Source organism: Nymphaea colorata, chromosome 1 (assembly GCF_008831285.2).
Source record: "Nymphaea colorata isolate Beijing-Zhang1983 chromosome 1, ASM883128v2, whole genome shotgun sequence".
In the NCBI taxonomy this organism is placed as follows: domain Eukaryota; kingdom Viridiplantae; phylum Streptophyta; class Magnoliopsida; order Nymphaeales; family Nymphaeaceae; genus Nymphaea; species Nymphaea colorata.
Window position 1 is genome coordinate 33,990,442 of NC_045138.2, and position 27,178 is coordinate 34,017,619.

A 27,178-nucleotide genomic window follows, 5' to 3' on the forward strand; every position below is an offset into this window, starting at 1 on the left:
TTTATTCCGAATCCCTACGGATCGGGTGTAACCTGACATAACCGATCCATATCATAAATTTGTGGACGAGTTCACAGTTTGGAGCTGAATATGCAACAGCTTCTTACTGGTAACATGGCGCAATTATGAAAAAATTGTTTCTTGATTAAAGGAGAAAACATTCCTTTCCGTTTTATATATATATATATGTATATATATCAGAAACTAAACTGAAATAAATTATCAACTTCTTTTTTTTTTGTATAATCCAACCATATAAGTGTAGTAATGGTTTGATATGAATTATATATTAGGCCAATCATGTTTTATGTTAAACAGCTATTCAATAGACGTGTTATCATGATGGGCTGGTTTTTGTTGAAATGTGGTTTGGAATATATTAAGCTAATATACTAATTGATACACATAAATTTTAGTTAGAATAGGGTTGCAGACAAGATGAGCAGTCCGGGCGCCATGGCTTTGATCTTAGCACAATATCAAGTTTAGGTAAACTCAAGCACCAAGTATAATCAAGTATAGAAAATTGAAATTAACATGATATTGTTGGAAGACTAAATATTCAAAACATATCAATCAAAGCACTATAAACTATCATTAGAAATACCATACACCGTTGCTATGATATAGTTGCTAATGCTCATAAACAGTATGATTTTTTTTTTTTTTACCGTCACGCATGACCATATTATTTACATATTTGAGAAACCATTTTCTGAAGAGGAGTGAATGGTCTGAACAAGGTGGCCGCCACTCGTACCCTTCAAATGTGATTATGAATGACACTTTTAATTGTCAATCGAGAAACAGTCACATGATGTGGTTGCACTGTGTATATGATATGGTGTGCTCGCTCAATAGCTTGATCTTCATTCCACCAAATGTCCATCAAGACAATATGATTTTTGGTCAAGCATCAGACTTCTACAATGGTATCAAAATCCCTGACATTCAAGTCTTTCCAATTCATAGTCTTTCCGGTTCACGATTGAGTTCTTCAATGGAATTTTTAGCATGACACGTATGTCATGTCACGCTAGAAATTTCATTGAAGAACTCATCTATGTCATACAAAGGAAGACTTGATGCCCTTCAAGAACTCATCTAGAGATCAGAGAATTCGAGACCCTTCAAGAGGCCTGATGCCCGTTGTATAACTAAAATGTTCATATAGTTTTACTATCACTTAATGACCATATATGTACATATTCGAGGAACCATTCTCTGAACAGGTGTGAACATGGTTCATATTGCCTCGTTGGACCTATGGTCGAACCCAATGATTAAAGATCAAGCTATTGATAGAGCACATCACACAGGGTAAACACATCATGTGACTGTTTTTCTATTGACAATTAGAAGTGCTATCGGGGATCGCATCAAGGATTTATCATGAAGCATGGCCAGGCTCATTTCCCACAATTTACGCCAATAGAATGCACATGAGAATTGATGGAAACCCGAGCCAAGGGATTCCAGGCACGGATCTTCTCTGTGGGACTACTAGTTTATGCCGGCATTCTTTATACTCAAATCAATCTAATAGCAAAAAAGTATATAATTGAAATCACAAAAGAAAATCAAGTAGAAATGATGAACCGTACATATAACATAAAATTCTTTTAAGAAAACCAAGTGAAGGAGCGCCTTCACCTTCTGCCATACATTTTCGCAAGCCTCGGACTGAAAAAACTTGAGGTCACTCTTTGCAGAGCTCAGTAGGCACACAGAGATTTGTCCTTCAACAATCAAATTTAAAGAAAAAAAATACACCTAAAAAGAAAAGATACCACAAATAACATTTTGGGCAATAGTAGACGTAGAAGTAAAAAAACTCATGTTTCAATGTGTCGATAACAAGTATGGTAATTTTAGGTTTTAATATGATTATTGGCATCAAATGTTATCTAATATTTGGCACTACCAGCTGTACGATCCAAAGTAAGAGTATTCGCATTTCCTAATCCAAGACTTTTTATTCAAATTTTCCCAGTTTAAACTTGTGCAATACTTTAGAGAGTAAATTTGCTGAAAAAACCCCACTCATATCTATGATTGTTTGATAACTTGTATATAAAATACTAGAACCAAAATTTGGGAGCTATACATGTGTGAGGAAAATTGTCTGTCGTTTGATGTTTTTGTTAACACGTATGGAAATTTTAGGTTTTAATATTAATGTCGACACTAGATGCCATCTAAATTTGACGAGTAGTAACTGTGCATTTTTAAAGTGCGAGTGTTTGCATTTTAAATTTTCTTAATTTATGTTTTGTGTATCATTTAAGAGAATAGAGTTGGTCGAAAGACCCCTCATGGCTTCATAGTTTCGTCAACTCCGCCTTTTCTGGTTTCAAGGCTTCATGGCCTTATCGAGAAGAAACAAATCCGTGCAGATCATAAGAGACGAGAAGAGGCACGAACTGACTCTCCCACAACAAATTGTTCTTACTGTTGAGATTCACTGAGAGACAATGTTGAAGGCTTGTTGAAACAGATGGAATGAACAACAGTGGTAGAGTGAGTTCAGTGCTTCAAGAACCACATTGCATCACCGATGACTATGCGAAGTTCACTGCAAATAAAGTTTGAATTGAAGATATTGTACATTGTTTAGTATGCGTTTTCCACACCAGGAGATAAGTTGAGAGATCATTAGAATGCATTTAGTTTAGCACTTATTAGTCACACGTTTTATTTTATTTTATATTCAGCCAGCCCTCAACTTGGAATGCCTGGCATTTGATAAGAAAAACCTTGTATTCTTTGAACACATGTTTCTAAAAACATACATTTCAAAAATATTATAAACAAATCAAAACTGAATACCATTGACGACACCTATGCACCTAAGGAGGTGTCTGGATTTTGTCGACGGTCAACAGAGGACACCTGAAAAGCCACCTGAGCGATTATTCTTTGTTTACGATTTGTTAATTCTTTGTTCATCAAATTTTTCGAGAAGCGAACTGACCTGCCTTGGCCCTTGGGAGAATCGGAATGAAGGGAACCACGTTTGCCGTCGCTGTGCTTTCAAAAGAAGCAGCGATATCAAAGGCTTTTAACTTTCTGGTGATATTCATATAACAAAAACATGATCTATTTTTTAGAATATGATGTATCTTTTTTGCTTAATTATTCCTCCAATGGATTCCAATAGGTAAATGTACAACATCCATACATAAATAAGTTTCCGTTACTCTTTTCAAAAATTTAAATGGTAAGCGAGAGGTTGTTTGCTACATGACAACAATCTTGTGTAGCTCACAGGCAGGCAGCCGTCTTCCGGACAAGAGTCATGTCTGATCAGTTCTTATCTATGAAGGACATGAACAAATGAGTGGAATAAATGGGTCGGATATATTGCAAATTCTTGTTTCAAGCATTGAATAAGCGAGACTTCTTCTAGGCGCTTACCCGGAAAAGTAACAAGACATGATTCTTTGCCATCGACATTGGCATCTAGTAGGCCCTTACTTCCCTTTTATAGCCTTTCCCATTAAATGCTAAGAGTTAACCTTTCCCATTAAATGCTAAGAGTTAAAAAAAGGAAGGTAATCGCAACGGGCAATTTCAACCGCCTCGATTTCTGTTAATTTCAACGCCCTCGCTTTCCTTTCTCATCTTCAACGCCAATTTCTCTCCGTCCCTCGATCCTTCGAGCTCTCTTCTCTCGTATCTCGATTCTGCGGGAGGTGCAGCTGTCTGGGGGCACCGGCAACCAGCGACGCACCGGAACCATGGTAAGAGCTCTCTTTCTCTCTCTCGACGCTAGAAATCCTCTTCCTCCACCCTCTGCTTCAAGGCGGAGGGTTTCTGAATCCAGGGGAAACCCTCTGCCTCTGAAACACTCTCAAGCGGAGGGTTTCAGAGTTTAGAGAAAACCCTCTGCCTGGAGGCAAGGGTTTCCTCTGCAAATCCTCTGCCACGAGGCAGAGGGGTTGAAAGAGTTTCCTTGAAACTTTCTCTTCGAGGTGGAGGATTTTTCAGAAAAATCCTCCGTACCCACTCGAGATATGCTTATGGGGCTCTACCTATTAACGATGGGCATATAATAGACGGCGTCCTCAAGGCATAGCCTCAGCTCGAGGGCCTATTACTTAAGTTTCCCCATGGTTAATCAAAGAGATTCATAAAGCTCATTTCTGTCAAGTCAATTGTTAAATAAGTGAAAATGTACTGTTTTACCATCCAATAAGAGAATCCAACTAATGAGTGAATTTTTTCAAAGTCTGTTGGTTTTCAATATTTTGGAACCCACTTTCCAATAAGGTTTCTCAAATTTGTTTTTTTTGTTGTTACCTTAGAAATCTTGATTTTAGAAAGTTCTAATTTCATGAGTAGAGGTGATCTCTTGAGCAGTATACCAATCTATGGTCGAGAGCTATTCTTTTGTTAGGAATCTCTAAAAATTCAACTCGGGCTTCATCACTGTGGCATGTCTACATGAAGGTATATCTTTATTTACCTTTAATATTTCCTTGAGGAATGGGAGAAATTTCAAGTTCTTGCTATCAGTTGGCTGAAAGGAATTTTGAAAGACCTTCGATATGAGCAAAAGAGGAGAAGTTCAATGAAGTTAAGAAAGCTTGGGAAAGGATATTACATTGACTTTGACAATCAGGCATTTGCAAGGGTTCAACAATGAAATACTATGAGAAGAAACCCTCATATTCCATAAGATTCTGACAGTATATCAAAAAAAAAAAGCACCTAAAGGAGGGGGTGCTGGGGGATTTCTCTACTGTCATTGAGCTGAAGGTGATGGAATGAGGTTCCTTCAGACCAACCTCCAAAGTACTAAAATGAAAAAGAAGAAGGAAAAGGGAGCACCAAGAGTGGGAGCAGGGAATTTCTCTACTGTCACTGAGCTGAAGGTGATGGAATGAGTTTCCTCTATGCAAACCTCAAAAGTGCTTAAAAAAAAAGAAACATGTGGGAGCACCAAGACGGAGGATTTCTGTACTATCACTGAGCTGAAGGTGATGGCATGGGCTTCCTTGCGCGGGGATTTCTCTACTGTCACTAAGCTGAAGGTGATGGAATGAGATTTCTCCAAGCAAACGTCGTAAGTGCTTTCAAAAAAAATAAAAAAGGCATGAAGAGGGGGGGGATTTTTCTCTACTGTCACTAAGCTGAAGGTGATGGAGTGGTCTATCCTCCAAGCAAACCTCGTAAGTGCTTAAAAAAACAAAAAATGAAAAAACAAAGGATACCTGTCAGGAATTATAAAGATATGGGGGCCAAAATCTCAAGTATCAATTGCAAAAATCTTTTGCACATGCGAGATTTCAAGTCAATGTTTACTCCTTTTTTGTGCTTTTCTATGAGGCTGAGAATTTCTCCTTTATGTTCATGTCCTAGAGATGTAAAGAGTTCCTTTCAAGAAGCTTGATAGCATCGCCTTGAGGTACATCTTAATACCCATGAAATATTTTGGGTGAACGAGAATATCTCCTGCACACAAATGAGAATACAGTTGCACTCACAAAGCTCAAGTTGAAATTCTTAGAGATTCAGGCAAAAAAAGTTGTGATCAGATTGAGATATTGCTCACCTTTTGCTCATGAAAAAGTGTAAGCAAAGTTTTCCCACAATTAATCCTTTGATGTCTAATTAATCCTTTGATGTCTCACCAAAGTAGGATCAACCTAAGACTCTTTGTTCTTACTAGAATATTAAATCATAACCTTTAGAGTATTAAATCATAACCTTCAGTTAAACTAATGAGTTAAATTAATGACAATTGAAGGGGTCCTTGATGAGAAGCAACCATGTGTTTTACACTTCAAGAAAAAATGCTTTCTTTGGAGGTTTGAGGGGAATGGAAGAGAGATGGCCAATTAGTTTTGCAGGACACCTTCTCAGTTTAGGAGGTGCGGGAAAGGGAAATTTTCTTGGGTGGTTTCTCCATTTTTGAGGGTCTACATGGTTTAAGTAGAAGGTTAACTGCCAAAAAACTTCTCAAATTTGGGTCTCCCCTCCCCCCCCCCCCCCCCCTCTCTCTCTATTTCTCCATGGTATTGATTTCCGTCTTCACGAGTATTGCTCTCTTGTCATATTCAATTTTTTTTCTGGTTGGAAAATCTTTATTATTTTTTTATGTGCATTTATGCTTCTTCTCTCTTACTTGCCATGTTCATCTCTCCTTCTCTCCTTCCGACCAGAAAATCTCTTCTGTGCTGGTCTTTTAGGTGGTGATTATTCTTTGTTATCATGTCCACATATTGTTCAGCTAGTTTGCATTTCCACTTGTTTAATATTGAGGCAACGTTCACTGCTAGGCTCTTATGGGCTTCCCTCGATTGACAATGAAAAAGTAAGTATTACAAGTTCTTCTTGGTAGACAATATTTGTGTGTTTTACAATTCACACATACACATAAAAGATTATGTAATTATTGTTGCAAGGTGTATGCCTGTATTCTTGTAATTATTGTCACTGACCCTGTATCTATCTTTGCAGTATTTTCCATCTGTTGGCTACATAGTTCTTGGCATTGTTGTTGATTGTTTTCCATCTGTAAGCATCGTGGATGTTGGTTTTATCTGATTTGATAGTAACATGGTATCTACTCAACATTTGCAAGGGTTTGTTTGCAATGATCTGTTACTGTATCTAATTTGCTGACCTCATTATTTCTTGGTATCGTGTCTAGACTGTTTCTATAATGTGAATTTCATATTTCATGCATGACCTTACCATACATCAACTCAGACTTTGTGTACTTCTCTGCATGTTCTGTTTTCCTGGAACCTTCTTCAAGGCACTTAATTATCTAGGTGCCTTGTTTTCCATCCATTTGATTTTTTTTTTTTTTTGAGCCTGTGTGTTTTGGGCATGCTTGGTTCTGAATAGACATCAGTATTTGATTATTGTATAGTTCTAATTTTTCTAGACCTTTATTGTTCCAAGTTCCTAACGTCCTTATGTTTTGACAAATATGGCTTTCATCTTTTCCTTTGATTTTCTAGAATTTAAATGTGCCTGAATATTTTGTTGTTACTTTTACTTATACATTCTTCCGTTAGTTTTGAATCTTATTGAATGAGTTGCCTCTGGTAAGAATATCACTTTTCCAAAGATTTAATTTTGTAATAATTTGGAGTGTTCATAATTTGTTAGACATATGTTCAGTTTTTCACAAAGAAAGCCCACAAAATTTCAGGATTTTTTGAACTTCCAGTCATTTTTTATAGATTTTTAAGCTATTCCCTGTTTTTTATTCTCACGAACCAAAATTCTGAAAACCAAAATCAATTCTCACTTTTTTAATTGTATCTATTTAAGAGATTTTCAATTCTACTTTTTCTGAGTGTTTTGTCAAATTTTATAGTTTTTATTTTATTTTTATATTGAGGAAAATTTCTAGCTAGTGAAGCTCAACCAAACATGAAAAGTTGTGAAGAAAGGGATTATGAGCATTTTATCATTTCTTTCTGTGCTTCAATGTACGAGTGCATGAAAAAGGAGATTTTTTAAGTTGAAGATTTATCTGGAAGGCAACATGAGCCATTAATCATGTATCTTGTATGACATATGGATGTGTCCAACATTTTTGTATGCAGTGTATTTTGATACTGAGGAAAATTGCTGGCCAATAGAGCTCAACCAAGAGGTTGTGAAGAAATGGATTAGGAGCATTTTATCGTTTCTTCCTGTGTATTGTTCTTGTTGCAGTTGCTTTTCTGGAGGTACCGTTGAAATTTCTTGGGAATCGAAAGGAATCTGAATATGTAGGTGGCCAGTTTATCCTCTGTTGAAATGACACACATATTTCCCCTAGGCCAGTGTTCTTGTGTTGTGATCACCTTAAGACTTTCGTCTAGCAAGATTTGTTTTTGAGCTTCATACTAGTGCTTTGTAGATTAGAAGAAATCAAATGTTCAGGGTAGAGGTCTATAAAATCTCTCCAAAAGGGGACAATGAGATCCATTCCCTTCCTTTGAAACTTCTTCCAGAGCTTCCAACGTTTCATCTTGGTGATGAAGCCTTGAAGCCCATGTCCTCTTGAATAACCAATTCTCACGTCCTTAATTTCTTAACTTGAACATGCTCATCCTTTGGGCATCCCACGTGAGCCAAGAGTCGTCCTACATTAAGAGATGGATTGTGCGCTGTGGATTGTTCAACAAAGGAGATGAATTGTCAAGCTTCTCCCCAAATGCCAAGGTAGAATTGCTGTTTTCTCTATGTAGGAACCTTTCATGCATGCATTGTAGAGTTGATTTATAGCATTGCATTAATTTTAATTTGTTTTGCGATTTTCATGCTTCATGTATAGCATATTTAGCTGAACTTTTGATCCTTTGTTCATCGTAGGATTAGAGTTATGATTTAGTATCACTGATTTGTTTGAAAAAGAACAAAAAAAACTTAAAATTGCCTTTAGGAACAGTCTGTTTTCATTCGTATTCTTATGTTTTCATTCGTATTCTTAGATGAGAACATCAAGGTACGTGCATCTGCACCATCACAATCATCTTTCTTTTGTTTTCTCTGTTCGTCCTTAGCTTGTGCTTAGCTTTTCTGGTGTATGCCTAGCTCTGTCCTCAAACACTTGAAAGCACTAGTTGTTTTGCAAGGTGTATGCCTATATAGAGCCTAGATGAGGCCTTCAAGATACCAGCACCATCACAACGATCTCTTTCTTCTGTTTTCTCCGTTTAAGCTTACCTTTTTTTTTTTCGAATTCTAGTGGTGGGACGTATCAATGTATGCCTTGTGCGATAAAATTGAATTTGGATTTGATTCTTGGTGTTGTGTGAAAATTAGCCCACAAAATTTCAGGATTTTTCATTTTTGATAGATTTTTAAGCTATTCCCTATTTTTGATTCTCACGAACCAAAATTCTGAAAGCCAAAATCAATTCTCACTTTTTTAATTCTATCTATTAAAGAGATTTTCAATGCTACTTTTTCTGAGTGTTTTGTCAAATTTTATAGTTTTTATATTATTTTTATATTGAGGAAAATTTCTAGCTAGTGAAGCCCAACCAAACATAAAAGGAAAGGGATTAGGAGCATTTTATCATTTCTTCCTATCAATGTACGAGTGCATGAAAAAGGACATTTTTTAAGTTGAAGATTCACCTGATGCGGTTGAAAACAAGTTCTGCTCACTTGTAAATCTGATGCGGTCCTACTTTTTTCCTAAACATTTCGACTTCTCATCTGTTGCCGCAGAGAGTTGGCCTTTTACATTTGGAGAACCATTAAATCACTCTCGTCTCACAGTCATTTCCTGAGGCCACATGGTGGAGGATCCATTGCATGGTTCTGTGCTAGAAAAATATTATGTTAATGCAGTTTCCATCTGTTAAGTGCCTTTTGATGGTGGAATTGGCTACAAGTTTCAGTGTTGAACTCACTTTCACATATGACATAGATGAACGCGTCTGTGCTTTTCTTTTTATGAATCATTTTGGTTACCAACCTCAAGATTCAGTCATGTCCTTACATTACATGCTGTTTTCGGAATTGCTTACAATAAATGCACGTTGTATGGTCCTTGAGTTGAACTCTCTTAACTGATATCATATGTCTATGTTGCTGGGTAGCCGTAATTTGAGCAAGAAGAGACGTAAAACTGAGTCTTGCAAAGGGAGACGAAGCTTGTTTTCTTTAGCTTTTAGGATACCAAGGTTAAAAGCTTAACATTCGGTGGTTGTGTAAATAATCTTCTGCTTCTAGAAAAATCTTTCAAATGCAACAAGGTTTGTACAGTTTGTCAATGAAATGTGGGCAACGTCGAAACACCTTTTTTGGTTGTGCCATACTATTGATAAAAAATTTAAGGTCCCATTTGGATGCATGTTCAAAATTGACGTTTTGGAGCTAAAAAACGTGGTTTTATTGCAAAAGCTGGGAGTGGAGGTCTTCTTTTCACTCAAAACACTCCAGAGCTTCCAACATCTCATCTTGGTGATGAAGCCTTGAAGCCCATGTCCTCTTGAATAGCCTCTTAATTTATTAACTTGAACATGCTCGTCTTCTTTCTGCATCCCACGTGAGCCAAGAGTCGTCCTACATTAAGAGATGGATTGTGCGATGCGGATTGTTCAACAAAGGAGATGAATTGTCAAGCTTCTCCCCAAATACCAACGTAGAATTGCTCTATGTAGGATCCTTTCATGCATGCATTGTAGAGGAGTGTTGATTTATAGCATTGTATTAATTTTGATTTGTTTTGCTATTTTCATGCTTCATGTATAGCATATTTAGCTGAATTTTTTATCATTTGATCATCGTAGGATTAGAGTTATGATTAATTATTACTAATTTGTTTGAAAAAGAACAAAAAAGACTTAAAATTGCCTTTAGGAACTGGCTGTTTTCATTCGTATTCTTCATCAAAAAGGAAAAAAAATTGTTTTTTTCTTGTTTCTATGGATCTTTTCCTTGTGTAAAGAATTGTACATATCTGTTTTGGTTTAGCTTTCATAGCTGGTTCTTTTCTAGTTTCTGGGTGGCGTAGGATGGTTTGTTGTCTTGGGGTCCCCTATTTATTTTAGCAAATGTAACTGCACAAAAATTGAGGAATGCACTATACATTATACCTGCTCCTTCCTTTCTGTCAGATTGGCATGGCTGACATTTTCGAGAAATAACCTAAGGTTTCTGAAATATTGTTTTTGAAAAATGGTGCACGATCTATTTTTGCTACATGCATTGAGCAAAAGGGAACGATGTAAACAAACGTAAGTTTGAATTCACTCACTGTTTCTCCAAGCTGCCTGCATTTGGTGAGCCATGCATATGTTGTAAACAATTAAGGTTTCGGGCTCCAGTATTGCCGAAACAGCACTTCATGTTAAAGGCGTGTTTGCACTTGGCCTACGAATGAAGTTCATCTGATTCAAACTTGGTAAGGTAGATGGGAGATGTCACTAATTCATCATCCATAGCAGACTAATTCATCATCATCCATAGCCAGAATAGAAAGATCGTTAACGGTGAGGTTTTTTCTGGGGTATTTTTTGACAAAACTGAAAATCACGAGGAAATCTTGAAAAGAGTTTGACATTTTTTTTTCAAAAAGATAAGGTCTAAAAAAAAAAGTTAAATGAAAAACTGACCGAAAAACATAAAAAGTAGTTTGATGGAGTGGTAAAAATGATGCTTTGGAAATGACCATAAATAATTCCAACTTTCAAGAACAATGTAAAAATAATGAGGAACAGACACGATAAAAACACCTACAGCATTAATGAGGAACAAACACGATAAAAACAGCTGCAGCATGAAATTTTCATTTTGAATTTTTTTTCAAACAAAAAAAAGGAAAAAGACAGGCTTTTTTCATTTTTATTATTTTAGATATTTTTATCTTGTTTTTTCCGTGCCATGGTTCCATCTATCTGGCTATAGCATTGAACTTTAACTCAAAGTACACTACAATAATAATTAATATCCATTACTGACATCCTTAGGGCATCAAACGGTCTTTTACTTTGAAAAATCTTGACAAATTTTTAAAAAAACTACAAAGAAACTTGAAAGTTATATAAAAATAAAATAGATGAGAAATAAATAAAAAATATGAAAAACGAGTGTTTTTATTTTCTGGCACTAAGAAAAAATGCCTTACCGTTTCTGTTTGTTTGTGGTTTGTGGTGTATTTATAGTGTCAAGACGCGGTATTTGTGAGTTGTGACCGTGGCTTAGGATCTTAATCCTCCGCCCTTGACAACAGACCACTCGATTTTGACGGAGGGGCAGATGGCGGCTTTCATATCTCTCTGTCTCACTCCATATATATATATATATATTATATCTGTGTGTGTATTGGAATGAGTGCCAGCCAATCTTGTTGATGGACAGCCTATGCTAATCTACATTAGTATTCATATTTTCTATTTGCTCATATTGTGGAAAGTGGAACCATGCGCATTAATAGTTTGTATAAATAAAAAATCATTTACATTCCAATTTCCATTTACATTCTAATTTCCAAGGTCAGCTATGATGAATTAAGTTTTTGATCATTTATTTGTCTTAATCTAAACAAAAAAATTTAGATCCTCGCATGAAAGATTAAAAGTAAATCAGATCAACATTTGGTGTAGACCCACAATCGTTAGCGCTTCTTGATTTTGATTTTTTTGCAAAACTCAAACAAAAACTTTGAAACCCGCAACCCCTACTTAAGTGTTAACAAACAATGAGTAGTCTAGAAATGGATCTAATCGGTTTTAATAACTGAGTTGTGGGATGTATTCAAGGACGGAGGAGTTGTGCTAGGTGTATGGGTTTCAAGAAGCTGGTTGTGAGGTGTATCGGTTTCAAGAAGCAGAAGCTGGTTGTAAGATGTATCAGTTTGATTTATCCCAACGTTGATTATAGTTAAATTTAACTGCAACTGCATAAATTAATTTAATTTAAATTTTCAAATCAAATGGACTTTTGAAATTCCATGAATACACTACTAAAGTTGTATATTTTTTTAAAGCAACACATGAATTGCTCCATTACTTAACTTGTAAATATTGTGAGAAGTACTCCATTTACTTAAAAACGATTTGAAGATTCACTTTTGGCTACTGCTAACTTTAATAAAAAAAATTATCATCTTACGACATAAAAGGGTATGGAGCAGGGTGAAGCTAGGAAATTCTGGTCATGAGCCACTAGATATAAAATTTTAAGAAATTTTAAGGGCCACCAAGATGTAATGAGAAAAATTGTTCATAAATATCAATACAGAAATAAGAAGTTTTTGGGGTCCATGTGGCCAATTGCCCATGCTTTGGCTACACCTGCGTAACACTTGGTTTATCTTTGGGTAACTTTCCAGAAATTGAAAAATTCAACTTGCTAATTCAGATGGTAAATAAGAAACAACTAATTCAAATGTATTAAACATACTAGCAAGATTATTAAAAATAAGTTAAATGGCATGCAAATATCGAAAAACTCATGTTTGTTTTTATTTTTTCGGATGTCTACTTCTTGTCAATGTGCTAGGCCAGTGACGTACACAACAATTCTGATCGGCATACCGCATAATGTAGGTGTCCAAATAAAGCTGGACTCGTTTATTAAACGAAGCGACTTCAAATTAAAGACAATAACTAGTTTACATGTGAATCGAGCGAGCCATGTGACAATTTAGCTGTTATTAACAATTTTATATCAGTAATGTTCAATACTTTATAAGTACTGTAGATGAAAGGAAAAACACGACTTTCTTTGATTTAAACAATATACTTATAAGAGCACCTATTCATTCAATGGCTACAAGTTTAATAGATTCACTATAATTCTATGATTTTATCAAACATTTGCTACATTTCACGATTTAATTCAAATTGGTTTCGGAAATGTTGGTTTTTTAACTATTATCCTTGGACACTGTCATTTTATTATAGAAATACACATCTAGATTGAGGGAGATTTAGTTAAGATATGTTTCCTAACAAGCTACTACTATTGAGATCAAGATCATATTGCACCTATCAAATTTATTTCGGTTGCGTATTACATAAAAGCGGCTCTGTTGAAAATCTATGAAAACTAGTAATAAATTGTCGGGGATGGAGTAGAGCGAGATTAGTGATTGGAGAGGGTGTTCTAGCAATGAAGAAAAAAAGACTGCACGGGTTGATTATAGATAGTAGCCAATAATTTAATTGACTAAAATTTTTAAATTCTAATTTCATCTATTAGGCCTGGCTCGCTTCCCTTCCGTGTCAGACTTCAAAGGTAGTAAAACAGTGAGCCACAAACAATCAAACATTCTAATCGGAGTAGATCTAATCAAAGTAGTATTAATTCATGATGGGAAAGAGGATTATTATAAATATAAATTGGGCTTACTGAAGAGTCCAAGTCAGGAAAAAAACAGCTGAAAACCACGAGAGATATATAAGATCTATGTAATCCAAACGAAAAATGTAGGGCTTGCCATGCTAAATAGAAAATCCATGTTATTCCTTTTCGTTTGTGGAAAATAAATATTTTGATTTAACTGAGATTCAGGTTCAGTTCCTCTCTATGTGTAATAAACAATCTGGCTTCTAACATGAACATTCTATCCATGTTCATTGATTTTGACTATTAAATTCAGTGAAAGAACATATGAAAAGAGAGTTGTTAAAATCCTCAAACGGTTTATGCATATGGAAAGCCCTTACGTCCCTTTTATAGCCTTTTCCATTAAATGATAAGAGTTAAAAAAAAGGAAGGTAATCGCAACAGGCAATTTCAACGTCCTCGCTTTCTTTTAATTTCAGCTTTCCTTTCTCTTCTTCAACGTCAATCTCTCTCCGTCCCTCGATCCTTCGAGCTCTCTTCTCTCGTATCTCGATTCTGCGAGAGGCGCAGCTGTCTGGGGGCACCTGCAACCAGCGACGCACCGGAACCATGGTAAGAGCTCTCTCTCTCTCTCTCGACGCTAGAAATCCTCTTCCTCCACCCTCTGCTTCAAGGCGGAGGGTTTCTGAATCCAGGGGAAACCCTCTGCCTCTGAAACACTCTCAAGCGGAGGGTTTCAGAGTTTAGAGAAAACCCTCTGCCTGGAGGCAAGGGTTTCCTCTGCAAATCCTCTGCCACGAGGCAGAGGGGTTGAAAGAGTTTCCTTGAAACTTTCTCTTCGAGGTGGAGGATTTTTCAGAAAAATCCTCCGTACCCACTCGAGATATGCTTATGGGGCTCTACCTATTAACGATGGGCATATAATAGACGGCGTCCTCAAGGCATAGCCTCAGCTCGAGGGCCTATTACTTAAGTTTCCCCATGGTTAATCAAAGAGATTCATAAAGCTCATTTCTGTCAAGTCAATTGTTAAATAAGTGAAAATGTACTGTTTTACCATCCAATAAGAGAATCCAACTAATGAGTGAATTTTTTCAAAGTCTGTTGGTTTTCAATATTTTGGAACCCACTTTCCAATAAGGTTTCTCAAATTTGTTTTTTTTGTTGTTACCTTAGAAATCTTGATTTTAGAAAGTTCTAATTTCATGAGTAGAGGTGATCTCTTGAGCAGTATACCAATCTATGGTCGAGAGCTATTCTTTTGTTAGGAATCTCTAAAAATTCAACTCGGGCTTCATCACTGTGGCATGTCTACATGAAGGTATATCTTTATTTACCTTTAATATTTCCTTGAGGAATGGGAGAAATTTCAAGTTCTTGCTATCAGTTGGCTGAAAGGAATTTTGAAAGACCTTCGATATGAGCAATGAGGAGAAGTTCAATGAAGTTGAGAAAGCTTGGGAAAGGATATTACATTGACTTTTGACAATCAGGCATTTGCAAGGATTCAACAATGAAATACTATGAGAAGAAACCCTCATATTCCATAAGATTCTGACAGGATATCAAAAAAAAAAAAAAGCACCTAAAGGAAGGGGGGCTGGGGGATTTCTCTACTGTCATTGAGCTGAAGGTGATGGAATGAGGTTCCTTCAGACCAACCTCCAAAGTGCTAAAATGAAAAAGAAGAAGGAAAAGGGAGCACCAAGAGTGGGAGCAGGGAATTTCTCTACTGTCACTGAGCTGAAGGTGATGGAATGAGTTTCCTCTATGCAAACCTCAAAAGTGCTTATAAAAAAAAAACATGTGGGGGCACCAAGACGGAGGATTTCTGTACTATCACTGAGCTGAAGGTGATGGCATGGGCTTCCTTGCGTGGGGATTTCTCTACTGTCACTAAGCTGAAGGTGATGGAATGAGATTTCTCCAAGCAAACGTCGTAAGTGCTTTCAAAAAAATAAAAAAGGCATGAAGAGGGGGGGATTTTTCTCTACTGTCACTAAGCTGAAGGTGATGGAGTGGTCTATCCTCCAAGCAAACCTCGTAAGTGCTTAAAAAAACAAAAAATGAAAAAAAAAGGATACCTGTCAGGAATTATAAAGATATGGGGGCCAAAATCTCAAGTATCAATTGCAAAAATCTTTTGCACATGCGAGATTTCAAGTCAATGTTTACTCCTTTTTTGTGCTTTTCTATGAGGCTGAGAATTTCTCCTTTATGTTCATGTCCTAGAGATGTAAAGAGTTCCTTTTAAGAAGCTTGATAGCATCGCCTTGAGGTACATCTTAATACCCATGAAATATTATGGGTGAACGAGAATATCTCCTGCACACAAACAGTTGCACTCACAAAGCTCAAGTTGAAATTCTTAGAGAAATAAAGTTGTGATCAGATTAGATATTGCTCACCTTTTGCTCATGAAAAAGTGTAAGCAAAGTTTTCAAACAAAATTCATCCCCCTAGTGTTATTGTTGCATCGAACTATTTTTCCCACAATTAACCGTTTGCTGTCTCACCAAAGTAGGATCAAACCTAAGACTCTTTGTTCTTACTAGAGTATTAAATCATAACCTTCTTTGTTCTTACTAGAGTATTAAATCATAACCTTCATTTCATTGAAATTAATGACAACACCCTGATGCTTGAAGGGGTCCTTGATGAGAAGCAACCATGTGTTTTTCACTTCAAGAAAAAATGCTTTCTTTGGAGGTTTGAGGGGAGGGGAATGGAAGAGAGATGGCCAATTAGTTTTGCAGGACACCTTCAGTTTAGGAGGTGCGGGAAAGAACATTTTTTTTTGTGACCCTTCCTCTTCTTAACTTCTCTTGTGGCAGACTGAAATTAGTGGAGTTTGGTTTAGTTTGGGATTAAATTTAGGCCATGCTTGGCTGTGTCTGTATATTGGGGTTTCTGGGAAAGGGAAATTTTCTTGGGTGGTTTCTCCATTTTTCAGGGTCTACAATCTGCCAAAAAACTTCTCAAATTTGGGTCTCCCCTCTCCCCCCGCCCTCTCTCTCTCTATTTCTCCATGGTATTGATTTCCATCTTCACGTGAGTATTGCTCTCTTGTCATATTCAATATTTTTTTCTGGTTGGAAAATCTTTATTATTTTTTTATGTGCATTTGTGCTTCTTCTCCTTACTTGCCATGTTCATCTCTCCTTCTCTCCCTCTTCTTTTCAGCATATGGGGTGCTGGTCTTTTAGGTGGTGATTATTCTTTGTTATCATGTCCACATATTGTTCAGCTAGTTTGCATTTCCACTTGTTTAATATTGAAGCAACGTTCACTGCTAGGCTCTTATGGGCTTCCCTCGATTGACAATGAAAAAGTAAGTATTACAAGTTCTTCTTGGTAGACAATATTTGTGTGTTTTACAATTCACACATACACATAAAAGCACGTAATTATTGTTGCAAGGTGTATGCATGTATTCTTGTAATTATTGTCACTGCAGAACCTGACCCTGTATCTGTCTTTGCAGTATTTTCCATCTGTTGGCTACACAGTTCTTGACATTGTTGTTGATTGTTTTCCATCTGTAAGCATCGTGGATGTTGGTTTTATCTGATTTGATAGTAACATGGTATCTGCTCAACATTTGCAAGGGTTTGTTTGCAATGATCTGTTACTGTATCTAATTTGCTGACCTCATCATTTCTTGGTATCGTGTCTAGACTGTTTCTATAATGTGGATTTCATATTTCATGCATGACCTTACCATACATCAACTCAGACTTTGTGTACTTCTCTGCATGTTCTGTTTTCCTGGAACCTTCTTCAAGGCACTTAATTATCTAGGTGCCTTGTTTTCCATCCATTTGACTTTTTTTTTTTTTTGAGCTTGTGGTGTTTTGGGCATGCTTGGTTCTGAATAGACATCAGTATTTGATTATAGTATAGTTCTAATTTTTGTAGACCTTTATTGTTCCAAGTTCCTAACGTCCTTATGTTTTGACAAATATGGCTTTCATCTTTTCCTTTGATTTTCTAGAATTTAAATGTGCCTGAATATTTTGTTGTTACTTTTACTTATACATTCTTCCGTTAGTTTTGAATCTTATTGAATGAGTTGCCTCTGGTAAGAATATCACTTTTCCAAAGATTTAATTTTGTAATAATTTGGAGTGTTCATAATTTGTTAGACATATGTTCAGTTTTTCACAAAGAAAGCCCACAAAATTTCAGGATTTTTTGAACTTCCAGTCATTTTTGATAGATTTTTAAGCTATTCACTGTTTTTGATTCTCACGAACCAAAATTCTGAAAACCAAAATCAATTCTCACTTTTTTAATTGTATCTATTTAAGAGATTTTCAATTCTACTTTTTTTGAGTGTTTTGTCAAATTTTATAGTTTTTATTTTATTTTTATATTGAGGAAAATTTCTGCTCAACCACACATGAAAAGTTGTGAAGAAAGGGATTAGGAGCATTCTATCATTTCTTTCTGTGCTTCAATGTACGAGTGCATGAAAAAGGAGATTTTTTAAGTTGAAGATTTATCTGGAAGGCAACATGAGCCATTAATCATGTATCTTGTATGACATATGGATGTGGCCAACATCTTTGTATGCAGTGTATTTTGATATGAGGAAAATTGCTGGCCAATGAAGCTCAACCAAGAGGTTGTGAAGAAATGGATTAGGAGCATTTTATCATTTCTTCCTGTGTATTGTTCCTGTTGCAGTTGCTTTGCTGGACAACAGTTGCTTTGCTGGAGGTACCGTTGAAATTTCTTGGGAAACGGAAGGAATCTGAATATGGCCAGTGTTGAAATGACACTCACATATTTCCCTTAGGCCAGTGTTCTTGTGTTGTGATCACCTTAAGACTTCGTCTAGCAAGATTTGTTTTTGAGCTTCATTCGAGTGCTTTGTAGATTAGAAGAAATCAAATGTTCAGGGTAGAGGTCTATAAAATCTCTCCAAAAGGGGACAATGAGATCCATTCCCTTCCTTTGAAACTTCTTCCAGAGCTTCCAACGTTTCATCTTGGTGATGAAGCCTTGAAGCCCATATCCTCTTGCCTATTCTCACGTCCTTAATTTCTTAGCATCCCAGTTTCAGAAGACCTTACTTTAGTCAAATTTGCATGTTATCGTTAATAAATGGCAAGGGTGGCTTAGTTTCAGCAAAAGACAGGTCCAAACCTTTCTTTATTGTTAGAACATATGGGAAGCATGACCGAACATCAAAAAATTTTCTTCCTCCCATGATGAACATCAGCCGCCAAGAACAATAGAAACGTCTCAGATATTTGCCTTCTCAACTTTCTTAATATATAAATGCTCCATCAAGTGAATACCAACCAACAATACTCAAATTTATTTTCCCTTTGGTCTATAATTTTTGTATACATCCACGTTATTGAAAGCGCAAAAGAATAACAATTTCTTTATTTGTATCATTTACCTATACAAATCAATAAATTAAATAAATGGATGTTCAATTGTTGGAGACGAAAGCCATAAGTCGACGGTTGGAGCTACCCGATGATTGCAGGCAACTGGATGAAACCATTGTGCCAGTTGCACTTCCAAATGCATGATCACATGGGGACTTAGCAGGCTGGCCCTTGTATATCAGCTACACATTCGCCATACTGATCCCTTGGCAGGGTGCACTTGCGCTGCAAGAGAAGTCAAAAGTCAAGTGCCACTTGAGTTGCTGACGTTCCCTTGATGTTCTTGTATATTACATTGGAAATCTTGACTCCAAAATTCTGCAAAATGCCAATAAATTAATAGCCACTTTTACCAACATTAGCAGCATTTGATGTTAATCTTAAAATGAAAATCTTTTAACCCCCTTTTCTTCTATCTGATTTCTGTTGTGCAGATCCCAGTAAACGCACAGAATTTACATGGGAGCAACTTTATAGAATCATCACACGGGTGGCTAGAGGACTTGTCTATCTATATGAGGATTCCCGTCTCACAGTTATTCATAGAGATGTGAAACCCAGCAACATTTTATTAGATGACAATATGAATCCTAAAATTGCAGACTTTGGGTTGGCGAGGCTTCTCCTCATTGACCAAACACATCAAGATACCAGCAAAGTTGTGGGTACATAGTAAGATGATTCCTCTCATTCAATTCAGTTTTTTTTCCCCCCCGTACATGGACCTAACGCATGAACTTGGATAGGAGCTTCCAACTGCTATGTAACTTGCCATTTTTTTTGCAGCCCAATATTGAAATGATTTGAAGTGCCATAAAAGACCAAGTTATTTCAAAAAAGAAATGACATGCATTCACATTTTAATTATCTTTTCTGATTAAGAAGCATTTCTAAAATTATCTTTACTTCAAGGACCCTGATGCTTTGTAACAGGAAATTTTCTTTTTCTAATATTCAGTTTCACCGAATGGTAATAATACGTGGTCTTTCTTTTATCAGTGGATACATGTCACCAGAGTATGCAATGCATGGCAAATTTTCTGTAAAGTCAGATGTCTATAGCTTTGGAGTATTGCTGCTAGAGATTGTGAGCGGTAAGAGGAACATGGCATTCCAAGAATTAGGCGATCAAGATCTTTTGAGCTATGTGTCTTCCAAGAATTACTTGATACCATAAGAAAATATTATTCCAGAGAATGAAATTTTATATGTGAGAAGACCTGGATACTCTGGTCAGAGGGCAGAGCATTGGAGTTGGTCGATCCTAAACAGTTGGAGTCATGTCCAAGGGCAGAAATATTGAGGTGCATTCACATTGGTTTACTCTGCGTGCAAGAGGATCCAGATGATAGGCCAACTATGTCGTCTATTCTTCTTATGCTTAATAGCACATCTGCAACACTTCAAAAGCCGTCAAGCCCAGCATTAGTGTTGGACAGAAGCAGAGGCTTATGGATTCTAAATGCAAGCAGCTCAGATATTTTAGAGTACGAATCCAAGGCGAGTGATGATTGACATGTTTGTCGCAAATTAGGGATCTTACTGTCTGTGGATTTGGAGGTTATCAAGCCTGAAGTTAAAATAAATTGTTCTGGTTTTTCAGCTTGTGCCACTCATTATGCAAAAATCTCCATTTGGGTTCAAAATGTCTTTCAAGTTTGGGTGTTCTTTGCCAACTCAAGATTATCATAGCTTTCAGCTTTCTACCTTGAGTTGTAAAGTCTATTCTGTAAGGGTTTAGAATACCTGCCCATGAATAAATATGTTATTTGAATATTTGGATTACTATTTGCATTAGTATCATCATGTGAAGTTGGATTCACTTCCAGTCCAATCAAAACCTAATCTTGATGCGATTGTTACGTGCAAAATGACCATTAATTTTCATGTCGCTCATTATGCTTTCTTTATAAAATCCAGTTACAGAACAAATTATTTCAAGAGATTCAACTATAATCTGTCAGAGCTGTTCAGAACCTTGTCTAAACTTAATCCAATGGCTGTACTTTGGGTTCAAGTTCATATGTGCTGAAATCTGGCCCAGGAACAGTTCGATTTGCCTCCTTAGTGCTAGCACCCTGCAGGGCTGCAAGAATGATATTTCTGATCGAGTTGTCCTTATAATCTGATTATATTCATGACCTCATTTTTATCAGGTAACATGTAAGAGAAACCGAATCTTGTCTATAATATGGTCCATAAAAGGTTAATGGCAGTAAAGATGTATCTTATTCCCAAATTTCCCCAGAGATATGTATACATTTGTATTATACTCGTCATCCTAGATCATCGATCTAATGTGGCAAGAAAATCTGCACATCAAATTCTGTCGTTATTCAAACTAAGGGGTTTTAGGGCAAGCACGTGATCTATATTGGAGATACTCCGGGAAGATTCTGATCGTTAAACCCATAAAATCTCGGATGCTGCAGAGGACGATATCATCCTAGATCATCAGAAGTAATCAAGTGCCCCCATGGTTCTGAGCAGACCAGTGTTTCTTTTCACTAGTGCTGAAAATATATCAGTTTGAATGATAACCAGATTGCAAATGATCAAATTAGATCAATATTTAAAATTGATTTTGCTTTAATAGATGCAAGATTTAATCTGGTTGCAATTTTCACATGAAGAGCGGATTCTCTTTATCACTTTTTATAATTTTGGTTCTTTTTTTTTTTGACCATTTTGTTAGAATGTTCTTACATACAATTCAACTAGATTTAATCACACTTATTCAAATTTAGATCTAATCGTAGTATTTTTTGAAACTTGGGTTGGAACTCAGCAAGAACTAACTAGTCAGCAGAATTTGACAGCCCAAGTCAAAATTGGGTGCCAGCTTTGAGTTCAGGTTTGGTGATGTTGATGGACGGTATCAAATGCAAGAGAGGTAAAATCTAGATATTCCGAGAAATTTATTTTCTTCATTTTTAGCTTTCAATTCTTATTCTAATTAAGCACGACTCCTGGAAAAGCTTTGCAGCTAGGAATAACACGAGACGAGTTTGACCCGAAGTCAGTCCACTGGTGCCCGATCCCTACAAGATCACACATCTCATAGATTTATTTCCAAACGCAGAGAGGATCCAAACCTTGAGGAAATTTTGTAGGCTTATATGCATCTCAACTTTTTATATGGATCAACTCACAACCTCGCCCCCTTTTTCCTGGTGGGCAACAGTCTATCCAAGGTTGCAGCACTTGGCCAGACTTGTAGATAAATCCTTGTATTTAGATGTCAGCATTGATCATGAATTATGAGAAGAATTTTTTCATTGTGTTCCTGATACGATGAAAATTAGGTAGGACTCCAACCCAGCAGGCATAGTAGACATACCTGCAGAGCTAATTAATATGTGATCACGAAATAACACTTTTATAATAGTCAGTCGAGAAAGAGTCAGATGATGTGCTCCGTCAATAGCTTGATCTTCATTCCACCAAGGGTCCTTCAAGACAATATGATTTTTGGTCATATAACAAGCATCAGACCTCTAAAAGGGTGTCAAAATCTCTGACATTCAAGTCTTTCCAATTCATGGTCTTTCCGATTCACGATTGAGTTACAAGGGAAGAGTTGAATGAAAATGACTTTAGCTGCTAGAGATGAGAGAATTCCAGACCCTTCCAAAGGCTTGATGCCTGTTGTATAACTAAAATGTTCATATAATTTTACTGTCACTTAATGACCATATATGTACATATTCAAGGAACCATTCTCTGAACAGGTGTGATCATGGTTCATATTGCCTCGTTGGACCTATGGTCGAACCCAGGGATGCTAGGCGCGGATCTTCTCTGTGGGACTATATGTTATGTTTATGCCGGCAATCTTTATACTCAAATCAATCTAATAGCAAAAAAGTATGTAATTAAATGAAAAAAAAAAACAAGAAGAAATGATGAACCATACATATAACATAAAATTCTTTAAGAAAACCAACTGAAGGAGCACCTTCGCCGTCTGCCACACATTCGCAAGCCTGGGATTGAAAAAACTTGAGGTCACTCTTTGCAGAGCTCAGTAGGGACACTGAGATTTGTCCTTCAACAATCAAATTTAAAGAAAAAAATACACCTAAGAAGAAAAGATACCACAAATAATATTTTGGGCAATAGTAGACGTAGAAGTAAAAAAACTCATGTTTCAATGTGTCGATAACAAGTATGGTAATTTTAGGTTTTAATATGATTATTGGCATCAAATGTTATCTAATATTTGGCACTACCAGCTGTACTGCCCAAAGTTTCGGTTATTCGTATCTAAATTTCACTAAGTTGTGCTTCATTTATGAAAATAAAGTTGGCGAAAGACCCATTAACTGTTGAAATTTTAAACTTTAATTAGAAATCATTAAATTTTAAACTTTAATTAGAAGTCATTTGACAACAGTCTCATGAATTACTCCCAAAAATTGGATAGATTCAGTCAACTCCATTTTGTGAGGTAAAATCATGGAATAGTAACGTGTTACTATTATCAAACGGCCCTTAAGGGTCACAAGTTAAATACAAATTGAAAATTATCAATGCATAAATGAGGCAATTTGACTCAATTATGCCAAACATTTTAGGCAAAACAAAGGAAGTTTCATACCACGAAGCAAAATAAAGTAAAAACTTGCACCAATCAAAATTAGAAATGAGACGAACAAAATAAAAAAGAAGCAAAGAGTGAAAAGCAACTAACCCGTGAAAAGAAGAACGAAGAAAGTATTGAAGCAGAAATCTTCGAAACTAGTACGACATAAAAATAGAAATGACTAAAGGAGGAAATCAAGGAAGCGTAAGCAAACTATAGTGAACAAGTTCTCGTAATAAAAACAGCTGTGAATGGTCTGATGCTATCAAAACAACTGTTAAAGATCTTTATTACGAGAACTTGTTCACTATAGTTTGCTTACGCTTCATCGATTTCCTCCTTTAGTCATTTCTATTTTTATGTCGTACTAGTTTCGAAGATTTCTGCTTCAATACTTTCTTAGTTCTTCTTTTCACGGTTTAGTTGCTTTTCACTCCTTGCTTCTTTTTTATTTTGTTCGTCGCATTTCTAATTTTGATTGGTGCAAGTTTTTACTTTATTTTGCTTCATGGTATGAAACTTCCTTTGTTTTGCCTAAAATGTTTGGCACAATTGCGTCAAATTGCCTTGTTTATGCATTGATAGTCTGCAATTTTTATTCAACTTGTCACCCTTAAGGACCGTTTGATGATGGTAACACCTTACTGTTTCATGAATTTACCTCACAAAATGGAGTTGACTGAATCTATCCAATTTTTGGGAGTAATTCATGAGTTACTGTTGTCAAATGACTTCTAATTAAAGTTTAAAATTTAATGATTTCTAATTAAAGTTTAAAAGTTAAACAGTTAATGCCACTCGGCAGCTAGAGATCAGGGAGTTCGAGACTCTTCTAGAGGTCAGATGCCTGTTATATATAATATAACTGAAATGTTCATATATTTTTACATATTTGAGAAGCCATTTTCTAAACAGCTGTGAATGGTCTGAACGAGGCTGCTGCCATTCATATTGCCCTGTTGGACCTATGGTCGAACCCAATGGTTGAAGATCAAGCTATTGATAGAGCACATCACACAGGGCAAACACATCATGTCACTGTTTTTCGATTGACTATTAGATCACATCAAGGATTTATCATGAAGCATGACCAAGCTCATTTCCCACAATTTACAATGGACATGAAAATTGATGGAAACCCGAGGAAAGGGATTCCAGGCACAGATCTTCTCTGTGGGACTATAGGTTATGTTTATGCCGGCAATCTTTATACTCAAATCAATCTAATAGCAAGAAGGTATGTAACTAAAATCACAAAAAAAAAACCGAGTATAAATGTTGAGAACAAAGTGAAGGTTGCCTTCACCATCTGCCATACATTCACAAACCTGGGACTGAAAAAACTTGAGGTCACCCTTTGCAAAGCTCAGTAGGGACACTGAGATTTGTTCTTCAACAATCAAATTTAAAGAAAAAATACATCTGAGAAGAAAAGATACCACAAATCATATATTTTAGGCAACAGTAGGCGTACAAGTTAAAACACTCAAGTTTCAATGTGTCGATAACAAGGATGGTAATTTTAGGTTTTAATATTAGTGTTGACATCAAATGTTGTCTAATATTTAGCACTACCAGATGTACTGCCCAAAGTTCGATTATTCATATCCAAATTTTCCAAAGTTGTGCTTCATTGAATAAAATAGATTTGGCGAAAGATCCCTCACATCCACCATTGTCATAAACTTAGGTAATTGAAAATATAGCGCTAGTATTGGGGCGTGAAATGAATCAAATTTGAAAGCTATATGTAAGTAAAAAAGCTTGTGTCTTGATGTATTTGAAAATAAAGATGGACATTTTAGGATTTAATATTAATACATGCCACCTAAGTAGCTAGGCATACCAATAATTTGAGCAAGAATAGGTTCAAGCAAGAAATTATCCAGCTTAATCAAAGTTAATCTCATCTAACCCAGTCTATATGCTTCCGGTTTATAGATTGCATATATTGCTTCTCAATGAGTCTAGGTTGGCAAACATTTGTTCCATCCACAAATCTATGCAGATGATAAGAGACGAGAAAATCTTAAAGATTTTTTTATTTTTTTTTTTTTTTTTTCATGGGGCAAACACTACACTTGCCTGGTCTTTCGAAGCTTCCTCCTTGTGAAAAAGGAAGGGGTTCTTTCTTTTCATTGTATTGTCTTAACCTTATCATTCATTTATTGAACTCAATTCCTTTCAGATAGGAACAAAAGGAAGGACACGGATTTGACCCGATCCATCCAAGATTACATCAACATGTCATAGGGCGGCGTTGGATTCAAAGCTTATGTGCATCTCAACTTCTTATATGGACCTCACAACCTTCGCCCTCTCTTTCGTGGTGGGCAGCACAGCAGTCTGTAACATAAACCAGATCCTGGTCAATTGGATCCGAATCGGATCACATGATCGATCGTACCCGTTGTCCACGGAAAAGATGTCATTCCTGAGGTGGCAGTGCCAAGCTGCAGCAGTGCGCACGCAACCAACGCCACATGAGAAAGAGGACGCCATACATGAGTGCGGCCCTCATATACCCACAACCACCAAAACCCTCGCCCACGATGAAACCGACATCTTTTTTTTTTTTTTTTTTCTAGTGGTAATAATGCACTTCATAAATGTTCCCAACCTCAATTAATGGTAAAGGAAATTTTTTTTTCTTATAAATAATATAAAATTTAGGTGTGGTGTATTTGACTAATGGGAAATACAGTGGCGACCACCCTCACGCCACCATTTCTCTTCCGGCTGACGCTACTTGCTTTCTGCTGCTGCGCGTAGACGGGCCAAATCGGTGGCCATACTGCTCGAATCTACTCGCCGAATATGCCGCGTGGCTTTCCCCTCAGTACGCGACTCCTCCACATTTTCTTTCGACCTACCTTCTCCATTTACTCCTAAGCAACCTGCTAGCCGGGGCTAAGTTTTACAAATAGCGGCTCATTAAGAAAGAATTTCCAGATAGCGGGCCCCGAGACGGAGCTACAATTAGCAAAGGAAGAGTTTCAAGTTAGACCGACGTGTTTTCGGAAGCTGTGCCAACATGTTGCTAATATCTTCTTTTCTTTTAAAATATTTTTTTTTTGTGTTTCTTTACCATTGAAAATGCATATGGGACTTGCTTTTTTGAACTAAAAGAGGTGAATCGAAGCCTGCTTTGCGTTCGAATAACTTATTTATTTCGTGTGAGCAGACGATGCCCAGCTTAAACACAATCAACCGCACCTTATATAGGACATGATAATAGTGTTTGTGGCCCGGACAAATTTAGAGTTGTTATGTGGGCTGCAAAATGAAACGATAACAATGTTTGATGTCTTTTTTCAGGGTAAGCGACAAAGTCGATGGTTTTGGTGAAATTTTCTTAATTAACCGATCGAGTTAAAAAATAAAAATCTTCCTTCATTTTTTACTGTTTGACGTGTTGCTTTGGTTGGCGGTC

At 36.5% G+C, this 27,178-nt stretch overlaps 1 protein-coding gene across 1 annotated transcript; it reads left to right on the plus strand.

Moving 5' to 3' along the window:
• The first annotated feature begins 15,396 nt into the window (after positions 1-15,396).
• LOC116246284 (cysteine-rich receptor-like protein kinase 10) lies at positions 15,397-20,675 on the plus strand. The gene is made up of 6 exons (XM_031618083.1): positions 15,397-15,504; positions 17,240-17,315; positions 18,445-18,477; positions 19,595-19,832; positions 20,160-20,307; positions 20,379-20,675. Exons 1-6 carry the CDS (start codon positions 15,397-15,399, stop codon positions 20,673-20,675), a joined length of 900 nt encoding a protein of 299 aa, XP_031473943.1.
• The last annotated feature ends 6,503 nt before the right edge of the window (positions 20,676-27,178 follow it).